The 19,331-nt window shown below is 26.0% G+C and overlaps 8 protein-coding genes across 8 annotated transcripts; 2 read left to right on the forward strand and 6 right to left on the reverse strand.

Moving 5' to 3' along the window:
- The first annotated feature begins 334 nt into the window (after nt 1–334).
- On the forward strand, nt 335–4,608 carry LOC113790177 (solute carrier family 12 member 2-like). The gene is made up of 7 exons (XM_027339814.2): nt 335–1,956; nt 2,007–2,121; nt 2,181–3,029; nt 3,089–3,542; nt 3,619–4,186; nt 4,255–4,322; nt 4,395–4,608. Exons 1-7 carry the CDS (start codon nt 1,018–1,020, stop codon nt 4,528–4,530), a joined length of 3,129 nt encoding a protein of 1,042 aa, XP_027195615.2. The 5' UTR covers nt 335–1,017; the 3' UTR covers nt 4,531–4,608.
- Nucleotides 4,609–4,681: 73 nt separating this feature from the next.
- On the reverse strand, nt 4,682–5,932 carry LOC113790198 (uncharacterized). The gene is made up of 2 exons (XM_027339836.2): nt 5,659–5,932; nt 4,682–5,580 (listed from the first exon to the last, which is right to left on the reverse strand). The coding sequence occupies exons 1-2, from the start codon at nt 5,892–5,894 to the stop codon at nt 4,764–4,766; spliced, it is 1,053 nt and encodes a 350-aa protein (XP_027195637.2). The 5' UTR covers nt 5,895–5,932; the 3' UTR covers nt 4,682–4,763.
- Nucleotides 5,933–6,105: 173 nt separating this feature from the next.
- Nucleotides 6,106–7,339, reverse strand: LOC142646271 (uncharacterized). The gene is made up of 2 exons (XM_075824694.1): nt 7,067–7,339; nt 6,106–6,993 (listed from the first exon to the last, which is right to left on the reverse strand). The coding sequence occupies exons 1-2, from the start codon at nt 7,249–7,251 to the stop codon at nt 6,141–6,143; spliced, it is 1,038 nt and encodes a 345-aa protein (XP_075680809.1). The 5' UTR covers nt 7,252–7,339; the 3' UTR covers nt 6,106–6,140.
- A 634-nt stretch (nt 7,340–7,973) lies between these two features.
- Nucleotides 7,974–9,382, reverse strand: LOC142646270 (uncharacterized). The gene is made up of 2 exons (XM_075824693.1): nt 9,113–9,382; nt 7,974–9,022 (listed from the first exon to the last, which is right to left on the reverse strand). The coding sequence occupies exons 1-2, from the start codon at nt 9,367–9,369 to the stop codon at nt 7,993–7,995; spliced, it is 1,287 nt and encodes a 428-aa protein (XP_075680808.1). The 5' UTR covers nt 9,370–9,382; the 3' UTR covers nt 7,974–7,992.
- Nucleotides 9,383–9,612: 230 nt separating this feature from the next.
- Nucleotides 9,613–10,831, reverse strand: LOC113790120 (uncharacterized). Its single transcript, XM_027339745.2, has 2 exons — nt 10,603–10,831; nt 9,613–10,513 (listed from the first exon to the last, which is right to left on the reverse strand). Exons 1-2 carry the CDS (start codon nt 10,821–10,823, stop codon nt 9,679–9,681), a joined length of 1,056 nt encoding a protein of 351 aa, XP_027195546.2. The 5' UTR covers nt 10,824–10,831; the 3' UTR covers nt 9,613–9,678.
- Nucleotides 10,832–11,037: 206 nt separating this feature from the next.
- On the reverse strand, nt 11,038–12,304 carry LOC142646323 (uncharacterized). The gene is made up of 2 exons (XM_075824931.1): nt 12,077–12,304; nt 11,038–12,016 (listed from the first exon to the last, which is right to left on the reverse strand). Exons 1-2 carry the CDS (start codon nt 12,253–12,255, stop codon nt 11,059–11,061), a joined length of 1,137 nt encoding a protein of 378 aa, XP_075681046.1. The 5' UTR covers nt 12,256–12,304; the 3' UTR covers nt 11,038–11,058.
- Nucleotides 12,305–12,454: 150 nt separating this feature from the next.
- On the reverse strand, nt 12,455–13,641 carry LOC113790109 (uncharacterized). The gene is made up of 2 exons (XM_075824781.1): nt 13,398–13,641; nt 12,455–13,334 (listed from the first exon to the last, which is right to left on the reverse strand). The coding sequence occupies exons 1-2, from the start codon at nt 13,616–13,618 to the stop codon at nt 12,512–12,514; spliced, it is 1,044 nt and encodes a 347-aa protein (XP_075680896.1). The 5' UTR covers nt 13,619–13,641; the 3' UTR covers nt 12,455–12,511.
- Nucleotides 13,642–13,825: 184 nt separating this feature from the next.
- LOC113792003 (endoribonuclease dcr-1-like) lies at nt 13,826–19,305 on the forward strand. The gene is made up of 4 exons (XM_027341869.2): nt 13,826–14,123; nt 14,180–18,305; nt 18,368–18,862; nt 18,922–19,305. Exons 1-4 carry the CDS (start codon nt 14,046–14,048, stop codon nt 19,173–19,175), a joined length of 4,953 nt encoding a protein of 1,650 aa, XP_027197670.2. The 5' UTR covers nt 13,826–14,045; the 3' UTR covers nt 19,176–19,305.
- Nucleotides 19,306–19,331: the final 26 nt, after the last annotated feature.

A 19,331-nucleotide genomic window follows, 5' to 3' on the forward strand; every position in this document is an offset into this window, starting at 1 on the left:
CGAAATAATGGTTATTTAACACCATGGTCAACCATGGTTATCATCATTATGAAATCAAAATAAAAAATACGATGTAAAAAAAAACGATTTTTTTTGTGCGTCCATGCCAACAATATTTTGAATTTTGTGGTTACTTCGAAACCATGTTTGTATGTTATCTGTCTATTGAAAAAAAAATGTTGTTTCTATTTTGATATTTTCAGTTTTTTTTGCCTTCTTCTACGACAAATGTATTTTGAATGAAAAAAATACATTTTTTATCCATTCACCTTACAACGGTTTTTTGAATGCGAGTATATGTGTTTGATTTAATATAAACAAAATGTGATTCAAAAAAAAAAACAATTCCACATGTACATAACACATGCATACATTGAAACATTTATTTTCTTTTTCGACTACCAAGAATTTGACAAGAAAAGAATAATTTAGTGTATTTTTTTTTGATGAATTTAATGTTTTTGTTTGTGATGTGACAACACCCTACATTTACAATAAAACAAACTATAATTATATTTTTTTTTCGAAAATCAATGCCGCTACCCAAAGATTCTTCTTCGTTTTTTCTGTTCTGTGAAGCTTTTCTTTGGGTCTTCATTTTCGAATATTTTCATCGTGTTTTTCTTTTTTGTCGTCTTCTTTGTATTCAAATGATATGCACACACACACAAAAGAACCTAGCTTGGAAAAGAAACTATTTCAACACCAAATGACCCTGAATGAATTTTTTCTTTTTCTTTTTTTTGATTATTGTTGGATCTATTGGATTTAACGTTTTTTTCCTCTTCTTTTTTCTTTAATTTGGCGCTTTGCGTGACCAGAAAATTTAATTTAATTTTTTTGTGCTAAACGGGTTTTTTTTCTCTCCTTTGTAACAATTTAATTTTGTTTAAACATCATTTTTTTCAAAGTCATTTGTTTTCAATTTCGTCTTCAATTTTGTTCATTTGTGTGATCAATTGTAGTTGTCAGCTAGTTTTTAATCTGAAATAACAATCAACGAATATATAACCAATTATGAATCGTGATAAAGAATTGCCTTCAAATGATGATGATGATGATAATCATCCAAATGAATCAATACCATTGTTTAAAAATAATGATGAAAATGTAAAAATCATAAAAAATGAATCGAATGAACATGCTAAAAATGCTAAACATCTATCTGTTCATTATCAAGTGGATCAAGATAATAAAGATTCAAATGAACAGCAGCCACAAACACCGGATCAAGATGATGGTAACGGTACACTTCGATCTAATTCAGCATACGGTACTCATTATGATACAAAAAATTTAAAAAGTTTTAAAAATTATACACGTGAAGCTCTACCACGAATGGAATTCTATCGTAATCTAATGTCTATTGTTCGATTTCATGGCCACGGTCATGGTAATCGACCAACATTGGATGAATTACATGGAAATCAAACAAGTATTTCATTGGATAATTCAAATGAAAAAGGAATGAATTTTCCCGTATCACCGGCTGACAATTTCGATCCATCCAAAGTTGTTAAATTTGGCTGGATCAAAGGTGTACTTGTTAGAAATTTGCTCAACATTTGGGGTGTTATTTTATTTCTTCGATTATCATGGGTGGGTGGACAGACTGGTCTTATTTATGGCATATTGATCATTCTATTAGCTTCACTTTGTACAACATTAACTGCCATGTCAATGTCGGCTATCTGTACAAATGGCGAAGTTAAAGGTGGTGGAACATATTATATGATCAGTCGATCATTGGGTCCAGAATTTGGTGGTGCCATCGGAATCATATTTTCATTAGCAAATGCCGTAGCTGTAGCCATGTATACAGTTGGTTTTGCCGAAACTTTTCGAGATGTTGTTTGGCCTGAAGATGAATCAATCAACACGGTTCGAATTATAAGCTGTATTACAGTGGTCGTTTTGTTGGCCATCGTTTTCATCGGTACTGCTTGGGAAGCCAAAGTAATTGATGATTATAATTAAATTTATTGATAATTCAATTGTTTTTTTAGGCACAAGTTTTCTTGTTGATCATCTTGGTGACCGCTATGTTGGATTTTATTGCCGGATCCATTCTTGGTCCAGTCAATGATCAGCAAATTGCACGTGGTTATTTTGGTTGGAATAGTATGTTATTATTTCATTCACATCCTTACCATTATTATTAATTTTAATTTTTGTTTCAGCTGAAATACTTAAGCAAAATATGATGTCCGATTATCGTAATGGTAATAATTTTTTCTCCCTATTTGCTGTCTATTTTCCGGCCGCAACTGGAATTCTTGCCGGTGCTAATATTTCCGGTGATCTTAAAGATCCATCCAAAGCTATACCCAAAGGAACATTTTTAGCCATAGGAATTACAACAATCACTTACATAGCATTTCATTTTATTGTAAATGCAAATGTTGTTCGTGATGCAAATGGCCTTGTAGAATTGATCATAAGTGATAACCAAACCGGTCGATTACTTCCAAATGTACTCGAAGCAGTTCAAAATTGTCCTAACACTAGTTGCTCATATGGTTTGGTAAATTATTATCAGATTGTAGAAATGATGTCTATGTTTGGTCCTGTTATTTATGCCGGTATATTTGCTGCTGCCTTATCATCCGCATTGGCTAGTCTGGTTTCCGCACCAAAAGTATTTCAAGCATTATGTAATGATCGCTTGTTTCCGTATATATCATTTTTTGGCAAAGGATATGGTCCAAATAATGAACCAAGACCGGGCTACTTACTCGCATTTGCTATTGCCATGTGTTGTTGTCTATTGGGCGAATTGAATCTAATTGCACCGATTATTTCGAATTTCTTTCTGGCCGCATATACTTTGATCAATTTTTCCTGTTTTCATGCTAGTTTCTCTCGATCGCCTGGTTTTCGCCCAAGTTTTCGTTATTATAATCAATGGTTGTCACTAATTAGTGCTATTTTGATGACATTGGTCATGTTCATCACTAGCTGGTCGACAGCTTTACTTACATTTTTGATAATTTTAGTTCTCTACATGTGGATTCTTTATCGTAAACCAGGTAATTATATCTAAACATTTCAATTTGATATTATTGATAATGACATTATTATTCAATAGATGTAAATTGGGGCTCATCAACACAAGCACAAACTTATCGTTCAGCATTAACTTCGGTTCATCGTTTGAATGCCGTACCTGAACATGTAAAAAACTATCGACCACAAATTCTTTTCCTATCTGGCCATCCAAAACATCGTCCTGATCATGTTGATCTTGCTCATTTGATTATAAAAAATAGTGGCTTATTATTATGTGGTAATGTTGTAATCGAACCAATTTCTGTTCGAACACAATTCAAATTACAAAACGATTCAAATCAATGGCTAATGCAACAAAACATTAAAGCTTTTGTCGATATTATGCAAGAAAATGATTTTCATAAAGGTTCACGTGCATTAATTCAACTAAGTGGAATTGGAAAATTACGACCAAATATTATTATGTTAGGATTTAAAACCGATTGGAATAATTGTGAATCAAAATGCTTGCTTGATTATTTCAACACTATTCAGTACGTGATTAATTTTTTAAGTGAATTATTTAACAAAAAAAAAAATTAATTATATTTATTCTACATTGATTATTAGCACTATTTTCGATTATCATTTATCGATCGTAATTTTTCGCCATAATCAATCGATACAGCAACAAAATGGAAACGATAATGATAAAACAACAAATCTCGATGATCCATTAACCGATGATATGAATAGTTCATCAACAAATGTTGATTCAGAAAATCCTAAATTGGAAATTTCAAATCCAAGAACAAGATTGTTTCTGACAAAACAGCCAAAAGGTTCATGTATTGATGTTTGGTGGCTATATGATGATGGTGGTCTTACTCTTTTATTGCCTTATTTAATACGTTCAAATCCACAATGGAATGGATGTAAACTTCGTGTTTTTGCTTTGGCCAACAAACAATCCGAACTAGATATCGAACAACGAAATATGGCAACATTATTATCGAAATTTCGTATCGATTTCTCATCAGTTACATTAATTACTGATATATTGAAACCACCGAAAGAAGAATCAAAAATAGAATTTGATAATTTAATTGAAAAATATTTACAAAAAGATGATGAACAAGAAAACGAATGTAAAGATTTTCTAATCACAAACGATGATTTAGAACAATTCAAAGAAAAGGTAAAATTTGTTTGTTTGTTTTTTGTAACTTCAATTAAATATTTTTACTTTATCACAAAAAAAAACAGAATAATCGAAATATACGATTGCGAGAATTATTGTTACAACATTCAAAAGATGCTCGATTGATTGTAATGTATGTATTGAATTGAATTGAATTGACGAAAGATTTTTATATAAACTTTTTTTTTGTATTTGTGTTTTTCAGGACATTACCAATGCCAAGAAAAGATACCTGTCCACCATCATTATATATGGCTTGGTTAGATACATTAACTCGAGATATGCCGCCAATTATGTTGATGCGTGGTAATCAAACTAATGTATTGACGTTTTATTCATAAAAATCAAACCTTCATCATCTTTCGAACATTTATGTTACTTATGTTCGAAAAATTTGAGATTAAAAAATTACACGAAAATTTCGCATAAACTATAGCTACTTATTTTTTTAAAAATTTATTCCAAACATTCATCATGTCATTTTAACTATTTTATTTTTTCAATTACCTAAGATTGAAATGAAAAGAATTTTATTTTATTATTATTTTTTCAATGTTTTTTTTTTGGAAAAATATTAAAGATATGCACATTCAATAAATGAAAAAAACAATAATGCTATAAACATAAGTAGAAAAAATATGGAACATGGAAATATATTGAGATTATCTAATGAAAAATCAATCGAAATTCGAAAATCCCAAAAACCAAAATCGATTACTGATTTATTTCTTTGATTTTTGGAAGTTGTTGTTTTTTCAGTTGGAAATGTTGATACCATAGGTGGCAATTTAAAATCTAATATTTCAATTCGTTGTTCAATCCATTCTTTAAAAACTGATAATCTTACTGCTACATAAACGTTGTTTACAGATTCAGATGGTTTTTCACATTTTTCAATAACAAATTTAGCCATCGATAATAAAAAGTTCATTTCACTTGAATCAACATTTAACACACAGAATAATGAACCATAAAAATCTCCATAAAATTGTTGACAATCAATAAATACATCTAAACAATAAATATTTTTTTCTTCAAATCCCTTAAACGATTTAAGACAAATATCATAATTATCTTTTAAAGAAGTTTCGATTTTAGAAATAATTCTATTATTTTCCCACCATCCAATAAATTGACAATTTTTCAAAAATTTTACATCCATTATATTGCTAAATAATAATAAAGCACGTGAAGTAGGCATCAAATTATCTTTTGATCTAATCTTAACAATGGCTAGATCATGAAATGGATCATGAATTCCAGTTTCATCATATAAATGTGGAATAATTTTATGTATATCATATACAAATTTATCATCAATTGATCGATAATTATTACCCCATCTTGTATGTCCAACATATACAAAATAATTTGATTTATTCTTTGCAATTCTATATATTCAGTGCATAATTTAATGATAAAATTATATATTTTTTTTGGATTTCAGAAATTTCAAATTTTTTACTTACACATTTATACAATTTGCTGTAACAAGAATTTCTCCATCCTTTCCAATAAGAACACCCATACAATTGGCTAACATTTTTTGTTTATGAATAAAAGCACATATATATGGATGAATATATTCTAATGGATCGTTTCCATTGTATGCAAATCGTTTTATTCGATTTTGACAATAATTTATCGTTATCGATAATAATATAAATAATAAAAACAAATATAAACGTTGTACAACATTAAACATGTTTTAACGTTATTATTTTCGAATCAAATCATTCGATGAATTGTATTTATATTACACTTTCAAGCAAAATACAACAAAATCATTGAATGTTCCATTATTTAATTGATTCAATTAAATAGAAAATCTAATTGAAAAATATTCACAACAAAATGATAAGGTAATAACAAAACGAATTGGATTGAATGAAATGATAATTTTAATTTTAATTTTGTTTTTGTTTTTTTTCTTGAAATATATTAAATTATATTAAATATATACACATTCCAGCCATGTAAATAATGATATAGCGATGAACATAAGTACAAAAAATAAAATACAAGGAACCAAATTAATTTCATCTATTGCTAAATAATGAAATACAAATTTAAAATCCCATCCAGTATTATTGAATTCAAATAAATTTGGTTCATGTTTGTTCGTAGATTCTTTATGTTGAATATTATTTCGATTATGAATGAATTTTTCTTCATTCAATGTTATTGTTGATTTTGTTTTTTTAATCAAATTTGGATCAAAAAATGATGATGTTTGAACTTTTCGTTTAATCCAATCTTTAATATTCGATATTTTAAATGCCACATATACAATGTTATTAACAGATTCACATTTTTGAATAAAAAATTTAGCCACAGATAATGCTACATACATTTGTTCTGTATCAATTTGTATCGCACAAATTAATGCACCGAAAAAATGTCCATACCAATGAATGCAATCAATTTGTATATCTAAACAATAAATATCTTGTTTTTCAACATTTTTCAACAAATTCATACAATTATCATATTGATTTTTCAATGAAACATTTATTGTAACAAGTTGTGTATTATTATGCCACCATCCAATGAATTGACAATTTTTTAAATTTCCTACATCCATCATCATCATATGATCATTTAAAAATGTAATACGTGATATTGATATTCTTTTTTTATTAAAATTAGTTTTTACAATGGCCATATTGTTGAATGGTTTATTAACATTTGAATAAGAAATAATTTCCTTGATTTCGAATGAATATTTATTATCAATTGATTGATAATTATTATTCCAATTGTTTTGGTTAATATAAACAAAATAATCGGCTTTATTTCTATTTCTACATATCATTTTGGATTAAATTTTTTTTTTTTGAGATTTTTCATCATTCAAACAACAACAAAAACACTTACATATTTTCCATACATTTTGCTGGAACTAAAATTTCACCATCATATCCAATAATAATACCAGCACAACTGGCTAACATTTCTTTTTTATGAATAATAGCAGCCATAAATCGATAATGACCATAATGACATTTTGTTATTGATAATAATACGAACAATTTAAACAAATTTGATCGTACAATGGACATGTTTGAAGACAATTTTCAAATTCAAAAAATTGATTTATGAATTGTATTTATATTCAAACGAAAATGTTCAATTAATTTAATTATTCAATCAAATAGAATTTATGAAATGAAAAGTTTATTTTTTTAATGCTAAAAAACATTTTAACATTCAAGAAAAACAAATAACGATACAGCCATAAATATGATTAATAAAAATCCAATAATAGGAAACCAATTGCTATGATTTTTTGCCTGAATTTCAAGTTTCCGTTCATATTCCGAATCATCATTATTTTCAATTGAATTATTATTTTGTTGTTGTAATTTATTATATTGGATTTTTGGAGAATTTGATCTAATAGTATTGAAGAAATTTTTTTCAGTTATGGTTATTGATTCTTTTTCCAGGATTTCTACATCATCACAATTAGCAAACATGTTTTGTTTGTGAATAAAAACGGCTATAAATTGCTGTCCAATTCGATGATTTTGATCAAAATATTTTCTTATTGTTAATAAAATTAATAAATGAAACAAATATGATCGTACGATACACATGTTCATACAATTTTCAAAACAAAAAAGGATTGATGAATTGTATTTATATTTGCCACTGGAACACAAAAAAAAATCATCGATTAATTGTTTCATTATTGAATTATTCAATCAAATAGAATTTAACTTGAACTTTTTCTACTATTATATTTAAAACATGAATTTTATTCCATTATTATTATTTTTTGTAATTTATTGAAAAAAATATTAAATATATAAACATTCGAAAAATGCAAACATTGTTACAGCTATACACATAAAAATGAAAAATACGACACAAGGAACTAAATTGATTTTATCTATTGCTAGATGATGAAATGTACGTTTAAAATCCCATCCAGTATTATTACTTTCAATTGATTTATTATGCAATATATTTGATTGGCTTATCGCCGTTGTTTGTTTTTGAGAATATTGATCAATTATTGTAGTAATGATGATATTTTTTTCAGTTGTTATTTTTCTTGTTGTTGTTGTTATTGTTGTTGGTTTTGGTGTTGTTGTTGTTGGTTTTGGTGTTGTTGTTGTTGGTTTTGGTGTTGTTGTCGTTGTCGTTGTTGTTGTTGTTGTCGTTGTTGTTGTTGTTGTCGTTGTTGTGGGTGTTGTTGTTATTTTTCTTGTTGTTGTTGTTGGTATTGTTTTTTTTGGGTTTGGATCAAAAAATAATACCGTTTCAACATTTTGTTTAATCCATTCTTGATAATTGGATATTTTTTCCGAAATTAATTTAAAACCAGTACGATCATTACATTTTGGAACATCGATTTTAGCTGTTGCTACTGTTAATCTAATTTTATTTGAATTGTTTTCTATTGTACACATTAATGCACCAGTTACTTCTCCATATTGTTTTGTACAATCCACTTGATATTCTAAACAATAAAAATCGTTTTTTTTGATTCTGGGAAAATTATTGAAACATTGTTCATTCATAGTCATATTGACTTTAACAAGTAATCTGTCAAGATTCCAATAGCCAAGCAATTGACAATGTTTAAAATTTTTTACTTCAATCTCATCATTCCATAATAATGATGTTCGTGTAATTGGTATTAGCTTATCGTCATATTTAATCTTTACAATACCAACATCATAGTATGCCATATCTAAATGAGATTTATTATTATAATGAAAAATAACTTCATCAATATAGAATATAAATCTTATATCCACACGAGTTTCACTCCATTTTTCATGTCCAATATATACAAAATATTTTCCTTGATCTTTAGCCAATCTATATAGCCACCAAAATGATAATTTTAATAATTTTTTTTTTTCGAAATCATATTCTAACATTATATCTTATACTACAACCCAAACTTACATTTGATGACATAATCCTGTAATTAAAATTTCTCCATTATTTCCAATAACAACACCACCACAATCGGCTTTCAATGTATCATAATTAATAAAAGCAGCCATATATGGATATTTATATATTTTACCATCAAAATGTAATTCACTATCAGCAAACATTTTTTTCAAACGTTTCATTTGTTTATGACAATAATTTTTTTTCATTATCATTAATAATAATATGAACAAATAAAACATATTTAAATGATGATTAATAAACATGTTCACCAAAAAAATTTTCAAAACAAAATGAATAATGTATTGCATTTATATTCACATCAAAATGAAGGAAAAAATTCCAAAAAAAAAATTGTTCCATTATTTAATCAAATAGAATTCTAATGAAAAAAATATTCAGATGTGAAACAACAAATGAAAAGTCCAATTTACAAACAATAATTTAGAACTATTCAGTAGAAAAAAAGTAAAGTTTGTTATTGTTGTATTTTGTTTCAAATTGATGATTTTATTTTGTTTTTTTTAATTTTATAATTATTGTATTCTTTTTTTTTGAATGTTTTAAAAAAAATATTAAATATATGCACATTCAAACAATGCAAATATTGATAAGGCCATAAACATAAGTATAAAAAATATAATACAAGGAAACCAATTTATATGTTCTATTTTTAATTGATCAAATGTATGATGAATATCCCAACCAGTATCATTATTTGCAATTGTTTTTTTAGTTGTTGTTATTATTTGTTTTCCTCCAGAATTTGGATCATTCTTTGTTGTGAAAAAATTTTTTTCATTTGGATCAAAAAATAATACTGTTTTAACATTTGTTTTAATCCATTCTTGATAAATAGATATTTTTTCCGTAGTACTTAAATAAACAGCAGTAGATTTTTCATTACAATGTGTAATAGAAAATCTAACTGTTGATATTGTTACATTGATTTCATTTGAATCGATTTCTATTGTACACATTACAACACCAATAAATATTCCATACCAATTTGTACAATCAACATTATATTCTAAACAATAAAAATCATTTTGATTGCCTCCGGAAAGTTGTGCTGAACAATCATCAAATTTTTCTTTTACAGAAACATTGATTTTAACTAATATTCTTTGATTGTTCCAATAGCCAATTAATTGACATTGTTTAAAATTTTTTACTTCAATCTCATCATTCCATAATAATAATGCACGTGTAATTGGTATTATTGTATTTTTCAATTTAATCTTTACAATACCAACATCATAGTATGCTACATCTTTAACGGATTTAGTATTTGGATGAAAAATAAATTCATTAATTTTGAATATAAATCTTTGATCCATTTCTTTCTGAACATTATTCCAACTTTCATGTCCAATATATACTAAATAATCTTCTTTATTTGTAACCATTCTATTTAACAAACAAAAAAAAATTATGAATTAAAAATTTTTTTGTAATTTAATTCTGTCATTTTTATTTTCATTCAATCAAAAACTTACTTTTCATTACATATTCCAGAAATTAAAATTTCTCCATCATTACCAATAATAACACCAGCACAATCAGCTTTCATTGTATTTTTTTGAACAAAAGCAACCATATAAGGATATTTATATTTTTTTGTATCAAATTGATCATCATCTTTCATATGGACATAATTTTTTTTCATTATCAATAATAATATGAAAAATTTAAACAAATTTAAACATTTCATAGACATGTTCAACAAATTTTCAAAACATAATGAATAATGTATTGCATTTATATTCCCAGCAAAATAAAGAAAAAAAATTCTAAAAATTTTTCAATTATTCAATTATCAAATTGAATTACGACAAATGAAAATTCTAATTAACAAACAATAATTCCGAAAAAAAACGTAAAGTTTGTTATTGAAATGAAATGAATTTTATTATTATTATTATTTTGTTTGATATTTTGGGAAAATTTTATTATTAAACATATGCATATTCAAACAATGCAAATATTGATATAGCCATAATCATAAGTATCAAAAATACGACACAAGGAAACCAATTAATACGATCTAATTGTATTAAATCAAATATATGTTTAGTATTCCATACACTTTTACTTTTACTTTCAATCGATTCCTTTTTATGTAAAATTTCTTGTTTAGTTGTTGTCATCATCCGTATTTTTTGAGATTTTTGATCAATTTTTGAAGTGATGAAATTTTTTTCACTTGTTGTTTTTATTCTATTTATTATTGGTGTTTTTTTTCTTGTTTTTTTCATTGTTGTTGTCGTCCTTGTTGTCATTTTTCTTGTTGTTGGTGTTAGAGATTTTGGATCAAAAAATAATACTGTTTCAACATTTGTTTTAATCCATCCTTCATAAGTGGATATTTTTTCCGTTTTAAATATATCAACAATATCAGGTTTTGTATCACAAGGTAAAACAGCAAATCTAGCCATTGCTAATGTTACATTAATTTCATTGAAATTGATTTCTATTGTACACATTAATACACCAATAAATATTCCATTCCAATTTTTACAATTAACATGATATTCTAAACAATAAAAATCATTCTGTCTGATTCCGGAATATTGTTCTAAACATTTATAATCAGGTTCTTTTATTGAAACATCAATTTTAACAAGTACTCTTTGATTGTTCCAAAAGCCAAGCAAATGACAATTTTTAATTTTTTTTGCTTTATAATCATCATTCCATAATAATGCACGTTGAATTGGTATTGGCATATTTTTTAAATTAGTCATTACAATACCTACATCATAGTATGATATATGTTTAACTGATTTATTATTAAAATGAAAAATAATTTTATCAATTTTGAATATAAATCTTTGATCCATATCTTCCTGAACATTATTCCAACTTTCATGTCCAATATATACCAGATAATTTGTAGGATTTTTAGCCATTCTATATTCATGATTAAAGGATTATTTATTTAATTTTTTTTTGTAATTAAATCAAACTCACTTGTCTTTACATATTCCAGTAACTAAAATTTCTCCATTTCCAATAACAATACCAGCACAATCGGCTTTCATTGAATTTTTTTCAACAAAAGCAGCCATATATGGATATTTATACATTTTTACATTGAATTGTTGTTCATCATCTTTATTTATTTGTTCATGACCATAATTTTTTCTCATTATCACCAATAATAATAATATGGACAAATGAAACCAATTTAAACATTTGATAATCATGTTTAACAAATTTTCAAAACAAAACGAATAATGTATTGCATTTATATTACCAGCAAATAAAGAAAAAAAAATTCTAAAAATTGTTCCATTATTAAATCAATACAACAAAACAATATTCAAATTTTTCACTAATTTTCGCTGATCATTTTAAACATTTTTTAATTGATTTATTACTAACAAATGAAATGAAATTGAAATATTAAATACGCATACATTCCATAAATGCAATTATCGATATACCAATCAACATCAGTATACAAAATACCCAAGGAATCTGATTGATACGATCTGTTTCTGAAGGATCAATTTCATTTTCATTATCCCATTCACTACCATTCTTATTTTTGTTTTTTGATGGTAATTTATTTGTTGTTAATGAAGTTGTTTGTTCATGATTGTTTGGTTTTATTTTTGTTATTTCATTATATACTGATGTTTCAAATTGTTGTTTGATCCAATCAATAAAATTTATTATCTTTATTGCCCATGCTAGATTAAGATTACTAGGTTGTTTTTCACATTTATATCCATTAAATTTTACTACTGATAATACAATATTATTTTGTTTTGGATCAATTGTTGATTGACAAATTAATGAACCATAAAAATATCCATACCAACGTGTACAATCAATATAAAATTCAACACAATAAATAGTATTTTGTTGAAAATCTTTATATGTTTCATAACAAATATCAAATTGTTGTCTTAATGTTGCTTTAATTATATCTAATTCATTATCATTATTCCACCAGCCAATTAATTGACAATTTTTAAAATTTTTTTCATCAATCAAATCGTTCATTAAAAATGACACAAATTGAATTGATATTTTTTTCTCTTTAAAATTTGTTTTAATAATAGCAATATCTTTGAATGATTCATGAATTTTTGCTTTAGTATTTAAATGAAATATTATTTCTTTAATTTCGAATGAATATTTGCTATCAATTAATTTATAATCATTATTCCATCTTTTATGGCCAATATAAACAAAATAATTTTCTTTATTTTTAGCAACACTATTATTATTTAAACGTATTTTATTAGTTTTTTTGTATCAATTACTTTCAATTATCACTTACTTATCCATACAATCTGCCGTAACAAGAATTTCACCATTATTTCCAACAACAACACCAGCACAACCAATTGACATATTTTTTTTATGAATAATAACAGCCATAAATGGATAAACATGTTCTTTTGTATCAAATTTATAAATTTGTTTTTGACCAAAACTATTTATTATCATAATCATCATCGTTAACAATATTTGTAACAAATATAATCGTACACTGAACATATTTACAATTTTTGCGAAACAAAAATAAAAATAAAATTCAAGAATTGTATTTATATTTTTTAGAATCGAAAAAAATACAAACAAAATAATTAATTATTTTATGATTTGATTATATTATATTAAATTAAATTTCCCGCCATTATTTGAATTTATTTTTGAATCTGTTCAAAAACAATGTATCCAATAACAACAACATTGACAACATCACCTTTTATCGATTAGTTTTGTTGATAATTTTGGGTAGTTTAACCATTGCTCCCTTTTATTATCATTTTCTTTGATTGCAATGGATTAAGTGATTTTTTTTCTGATGAAATGTCTGATTCTATAATAATGAGTATTGTTCAAAAGAGTCAAGTGTACAGATGATATTGATTTAAAAGAGTTAAGTGTACAGTGTAAGGAAAACAAATTCTTTGTAAAAAAAATGGCCAATTTAATAACTGATGGTCATCAAGATGATGATATGATTCGAATGGGACAACATAAACTTCGAGATTATCAGGTTAATAATAATTAATAGGTTTTGTTTGTATTAATAAACGAATTCTTGTTTTGTAGAAACATTTATTTCTTGAAGCCAAAAAAGGAAACATTTTAATCTGTTTGCCAACAGGTTCGGGTAAAACATTGATTGCATTATGTTTGATACGACATATGTTTGAACAAACGATCGGTCCATATCCATCAATTGCTAAACGAACATTTTTTCTGGCACCAGATCGTGTCCTTATAAGTCAACAATATGAAACAGCAATAACATTATTACCAGGTAAAATAACAATTGTTACTGGTGATCAAAATCCAGATGATTTTAGTGAAAATGATTGGATAAAAAAATTGGAAAATTATCAATTATTTTTTGTAACGCCCGCTATTTTATATGATATATTGGTAAAAGGATATATCACTCTCAATAATATTAATTTAATCGTTTTTGATGAAATGCATTGGGCAACGAAAAAAAGAGGTCGTGATTCTGGTCATTTTTATGCACAAATAATGAAATTTTATGAAGAAAATAATAACAATCCGAAAGATAAACCGAAAATTCTTGGCATGAGTGCTACGATTGTATCACATAAACCAAAAGAAATTGAAGCATTTTCATGTTCAGTCAAAAAAATCGAACAACTTTATCATTCTCGTGTAATGACAAAAAATTTCGAACATCATATTAATCATTGTGAAGAAATTGTTATTCAATATAAAAATATAAATTATTTTCAAATTGAAATTGATTTTGATTTTGAAAAAATTTATAAATGCTTTAAATGTGATGATTATAAAGATGATAATTCGAATAACAATAATGATTGTAATTCAATGATACAGAAAAAAGATTATCTAAAACAATTTCGTTTGGCTTTTCAAAAAATTGAAGAAGTTTTATACCAAACATTTGGACCTTGGTTTGCTATCGAATTAATTAAATTATATATACGTTCATTGGAAACTATGTCATTTGAATTTCGTGAAATAATGCAAGAATTATTGCAACAAATTCGTATTTTAATTCTTGAAACAATTAAAAAAGAATTGGCCATTAAAAATCCTAATGATATAAAATTATTAACTAATGAAGAATTAGTATCCGATAGGATACGTATATTACTTTTTCTATTAGATCAATTTCGTACGAAAACTGAACTAACTGGAATCATATTCGTTAAAGAACGTATCGATGCAAATCTTCTTTATCTTTGGTTATTACAACTATCACAATCGAATGAATATTATTCATTCATTAAACCTGGATTCATTTGTGGTTGTTCGTCTAAAGATTTTATTAAATTTGATCAACCATATCACTATAGTTTATATGGATCGATGATAAAATCAAAAAATATTAATCTTATTGTGGCTACAGCTGCCATTGAAGAAGGTATCGATATACCTGTTTGTAATGTTGTTATTCGTTATGATGAACCGCAAACATATCGATCTTATTCACAATCAAGAGGACGTGCAAGGGATAAAAATTCTGTTTATTTTATTTTTACACCAAACGAAATGCGTACAAAAATGAAAGAAAATTTTGCCGAATTTTACAAAATTGATAAAGCAACACAAAAATTGGCAAATAATTTACAAGAATCTAGTGATGAAGAACAAGATATAGAAAAAGAATCTCAAGAAATTCCGGATACAATTATTAATAGTATGGGTTATTTTAAAAATGGTCCATCAACATTATATCCATTAAATTCATTGAAATTAGTTAATGAATATCTAACAAAATTACCAAGAGATTTATTCAGTGAATATTTTTTACCAATGTATCAATTCATAAAGGATGATGATGATCAAATAAATCAACGAAAATATGCATTTGTATTTGTATTCCCTGCCAATAGTCCATTATATGGACAATTAATTCCTGGTGGATATTTTTTCGAACAAAGAACAGCTAAAATTCATTGTGCATATCGTACCTGTATATATCTGATTCAACAAAATGAAATAGGTGATCGTTTAAATATAATTGATCAAAAATTTTTAATCAAAAAACATAATGAAGATTTAAATATTCGTATATCTAAACAACAACTTCAAACGGCTGATTATAGGAAAAAATTTTCCAATTTTTTCACTCAACTATTATCACCATCAATTAAAACAGATTTTTATTATCTTTATGCTTTAGAATTTGATTTAATGACTGAAAAATACACCGAACAACAAAATGAACAATATTTTAAACCAAAATTTATTGGCTCTAATGGTTCATCAATTGGATTATTGATTAAAAATCCAAAAAAACCATTCGAAGAAATATTTTCATATTTCTTTTTCAATTTATTTCCAATAAAATTTCGTTTAATACCTTGTGGAAGATTTTTTAATGAAGATAAAATTGAACTTATTGAACATTTTCATCATTATCATGCATTCGATTTGATATTGGAAAAATTTCGTAGTGGTCGTTTTGAAAATAGTTCATTAAATAAATCAATAATGATTGTTTTAGTTAAACGTAAACCATATAGTAAACAATATATGATTGATTATGATCAAATGGAAAAATGTCGACAATGGATGATTATGATGAAAAATTTTAATCAAAATTTAGAATCAATTTCACCTGATCATCAACAACAAATATCTGTTTATGATCCATCCAAAATTGATGATGAATTTGATTTGTATGGATATTTTTGTCAGAAAAAAATTGAACTTATGTTTAGAAAATCTGATGAAATTCGTTTACCTACCGATATTATGTCATCAGATGAATCACAAAAAACTTACAGAGAATATTTTAGCAATAAATTTAAACGAAATCTTTGTCATCCAGATCAACCAATGATTCATTCGAAAATTTTTCGTCGATTTTATGAAAGTTTCGGATTGATCAGATCAATAAAAACAACTAATGAAAAGAAAAAAACATTTCATAATTTTCTTCCACGAGAATTATTGTACATTTATCCATTAAGTTCAATAATTTGTCTTCGTATAATGGCCATACCATTGATATTATATCGATTGGAACAATTTTCATTATGTAATGAATTTCTTCAATCACTTCAACAATATGGTATCGATGTTGATCATTGTGTTGATCATGTTGATTATTATGAACAAAAACAATTTGAATTAAATGTTAAAAAATTACCGTTTGAACAATTGGCAACAATTGATCCGGATAGTATGGATGAAAAATCACAATCAAAAATCTATCGTCAAAATACAATCAATGATAAGTTAAAAGAAATTTTACCTAAAAAAGATATTTCTATTGAAAAATCATCAACATCATTATCGGAAGATTCAATGGAAAAATTATTTGAAAAACTTTTTCGAACAATTAAATCATTTTTGCATGAAAAAAACAGACAAAAATCTTCGGATGATTATGGACAATTTATTGCACAACTTAATCCGGATCAAGAAGCAATCGATTATGGTTATGTTTCAATATTTAAATTTGTTGGAAATATTCGTGAAACAATTGATAATGAGGCAATATTTTTCGATACATTCGATATAATACAATGTCCAAATCCATGGCAAATATTATATGGACTTACATTGGCTAAAGCACAAGATTTATGGAATATTGAACGTTATGAAACAATTGGTGATGCATTTATTAAAATGACAACATCATTATATTTGTATTGGAAATATCCAAAATATGATGAAAGCCGATTGACAACATTGAAAACAGCATTGATTAGTAATCAAAATCTTGCTCAAATTGCTTTAGAGAAAAAAATTCATCAATTAATTTTCGGTTCATTAAATGAAACAATTTATGAACTATTTTTCAAACGTTTTTCTTTCATGCATACAACGGATGATGATAATTATCTTAGCGTATTAAAAATGAAAGATTTAGCCGATTGTATTGAAGCATTGATCGGTGTATTTCTTATACATGGATCTGCATCTACTGCATTAGCATTTTTAGAATATCTTGATCTAAAAGCATTCGATCCGACAAAAGCAAAAATTGATCTTGAAAAACATTTACAGCCGAAAAAACCAATAATCATTACTGATATTTATCAATATAAGGAATCGATTGAAGAGATTCCTTTGTTTGAAATTGAAGAAAAATTATTCAATCTTAATCCAATAAAACATGATTCAGATCTTTTTGAACGTTTTTATTGTGAATCTATGTTGGATGAAGTGGAAAAAATTATTGATTATAAATTTAACAACAAATACTATTTACGTAAGTATATCAATGAAATATGATAATAATCAAAGATTTTTCTTTTCTTTCTTTCGCAATAGTCGTAGCATTCACACATGCTACATATGGTCGTTCCGATTTACTTAATTCGATTATGATACCAAGCTATCAACAAATGGAATTCTGTGGTGATGCAATTCTTGATCATTTAATTACAATGTATCTGTTTGTTTGTGATGAACGATTAAGTCCACATGAAATTACTGATATACGATCAGCATTGGTTAATAATATGTTTTATGCACATATAATGGCTAAATATCAGCTTTATAAATATATTCGACATTCATCCATTGCTATGACGGATATGATTGCAAAATTTATCAAAAAATTTCGCTATAATTCTATTGGAACATTATTTGAATTGATTAGCAATGGACAAGAAGAATTTAATTCTGAAAATGTTGATGAAATAGATGTTCCAAAAGTTTTATCCGATGTATTCGAAGCATTAATTGCTGCCGTTTATTTTGATTGTGATTTTAAATTGGACATTGTATGGCAAGTTGTCTATCGAATGATTATCTATGAAATTCGTATGTATTTAATAATAATTTTATGTAATTGTTTTTTGAACCGAATATTTATATCAAAGGCCACTTTTTAAAAAATCGACCCAAAATGCCAATCAATCGTTTATATGTTGAATATCCGATGCATTCATTCAGTGATGTAACACAAGTTGCACAATCAATAAAACTACAATCAACTAATCAAATGGAAATGGTTGTTAATTTAACAGTCGAACCATATGGAACATTTGAAGGCCGTGGATATAATCGTCGACAATGTCGTACATCAGCAGCAAAAAAATTTTTCACACACCTTCGTAAAATTGATGCTAAATAGTGAATGCACATAGTCTTTTTTTTATCATCAATTCTTTATTTTATTTTATTCTTAATTCTTTAATTAATTTTCTTTCAGGTTTTTATTTATTTTCTTTATTCACCGATATAAATGGCTAATCAATCAATTATTTTACTGTGATTCTTTCTGTTATTT

Source organism: Dermatophagoides pteronyssinus, unplaced genomic scaffold, assembly GCF_027571235.1.
Source record: "Dermatophagoides pteronyssinus isolate colony J.1.1.1.1 unplaced genomic scaffold, Derpt_VIB-CSIC_2022.12 sq0002, whole genome shotgun sequence".
In the NCBI taxonomy this organism is placed as follows: Eukaryota; Metazoa; Arthropoda; class Arachnida; order Sarcoptiformes; family Pyroglyphidae; genus Dermatophagoides; species Dermatophagoides pteronyssinus.

Coding starts and splice junctions, on each gene's coding strand:
- LOC113792003 (XM_027341869.2), top strand. CDS start 14,046: ATGGCCAATTTAATAACTGATGGTCATCAAGATGATGATATGATTCGA. Junction 18,306..18,367: donor TAACAACAAATACTATTTAC/GTAAGTATATCA, acceptor CTTTCGCAATAG/TCGTAGCATTCACACATGCT. Junction 18,863..18,921: donor AATGATTATCTATGAAATTC/GTATGTATTTAA, acceptor TTTATATCAAAG/GCCACTTTTTAAAAAATCGA.
- LOC113790198 (XM_027339836.2), bottom strand. CDS start 5,894: ATGTTTAATGTTGTACAACGTTTATATTTGTTTTTATTATTTATATTA. Junction 5,581..5,658: donor ACAGCAAATTGTATAAATGT/GTAAGTAAAAAA, acceptor CTGAATATATAG/AATTGCAAAGAATAAATCAA.
- LOC142646323 (XM_075824931.1), bottom strand. CDS start 12,255: ATGAGAAAAAATTATGGTCATGAACAAATAAATAAAGATGATGAACAA. Junction 12,017..12,076: donor ACTGGAATATGTAAAGACAA/GTGAGTTTGATT, acceptor TCATGAATATAG/AATGGCTAAAAATCCTACAA.
- LOC113790177 (XM_027339814.2), top strand. CDS start 1,018: ATGAATCGTGATAAAGAATTGCCTTCAAATGATGATGATGATGATAAT. Junction 1,957..2,006: donor GTACTGCTTGGGAAGCCAAA/GTAATTGATGAT, acceptor TTGTTTTTTTAG/GCACAAGTTTTCTTGTTGAT. Junction 2,122..2,180: donor TGGTTATTTTGGTTGGAATA/GTATGTTATTAT, acceptor TTTTTGTTTCAG/CTGAAATACTTAAGCAAAAT.
- LOC113790120 (XM_027339745.2), bottom strand. CDS start 10,823: ATGTCTATGAAATGTTTAAATTTGTTTAAATTTTTCATATTATTATTG. Junction 10,514..10,602: donor TCTGGAATATGTAATGAAAA/GTAAGTTTTTGA, acceptor TTTGTTAAATAG/AATGGTTACAAATAAAGAAG.
- LOC142646270 (XM_075824693.1), bottom strand. CDS start 9,369: ATGTTTATTAATCATCATTTAAATATGTTTTATTTGTTCATATTATTA. Junction 9,023..9,112: donor ACAGGATTATGTCATCAAAT/GTAAGTTTGGGT, acceptor GTGGCTATATAG/ATTGGCTAAAGATCAAGGAA.
- LOC113790109 (XM_075824781.1), bottom strand. CDS start 13,618: ATGTTCAGTGTACGATTATATTTGTTACAAATATTGTTAACGATGATG. Junction 13,335..13,397: donor ACGGCAGATTGTATGGATAA/GTAAGTGATAAT, acceptor AAATAATAATAG/TGTTGCTAAAAATAAAGAAA.
- LOC142646271 (XM_075824694.1), bottom strand. CDS start 7,251: ATGTCCATTGTACGATCAAATTTGTTTAAATTGTTCGTATTATTATCA. Junction 6,994..7,066: donor GCAAAATGTATGGAAAATAT/GTAAGTGTTTTT, acceptor AATGATATGTAG/AAATAGAAATAAAGCCGATT.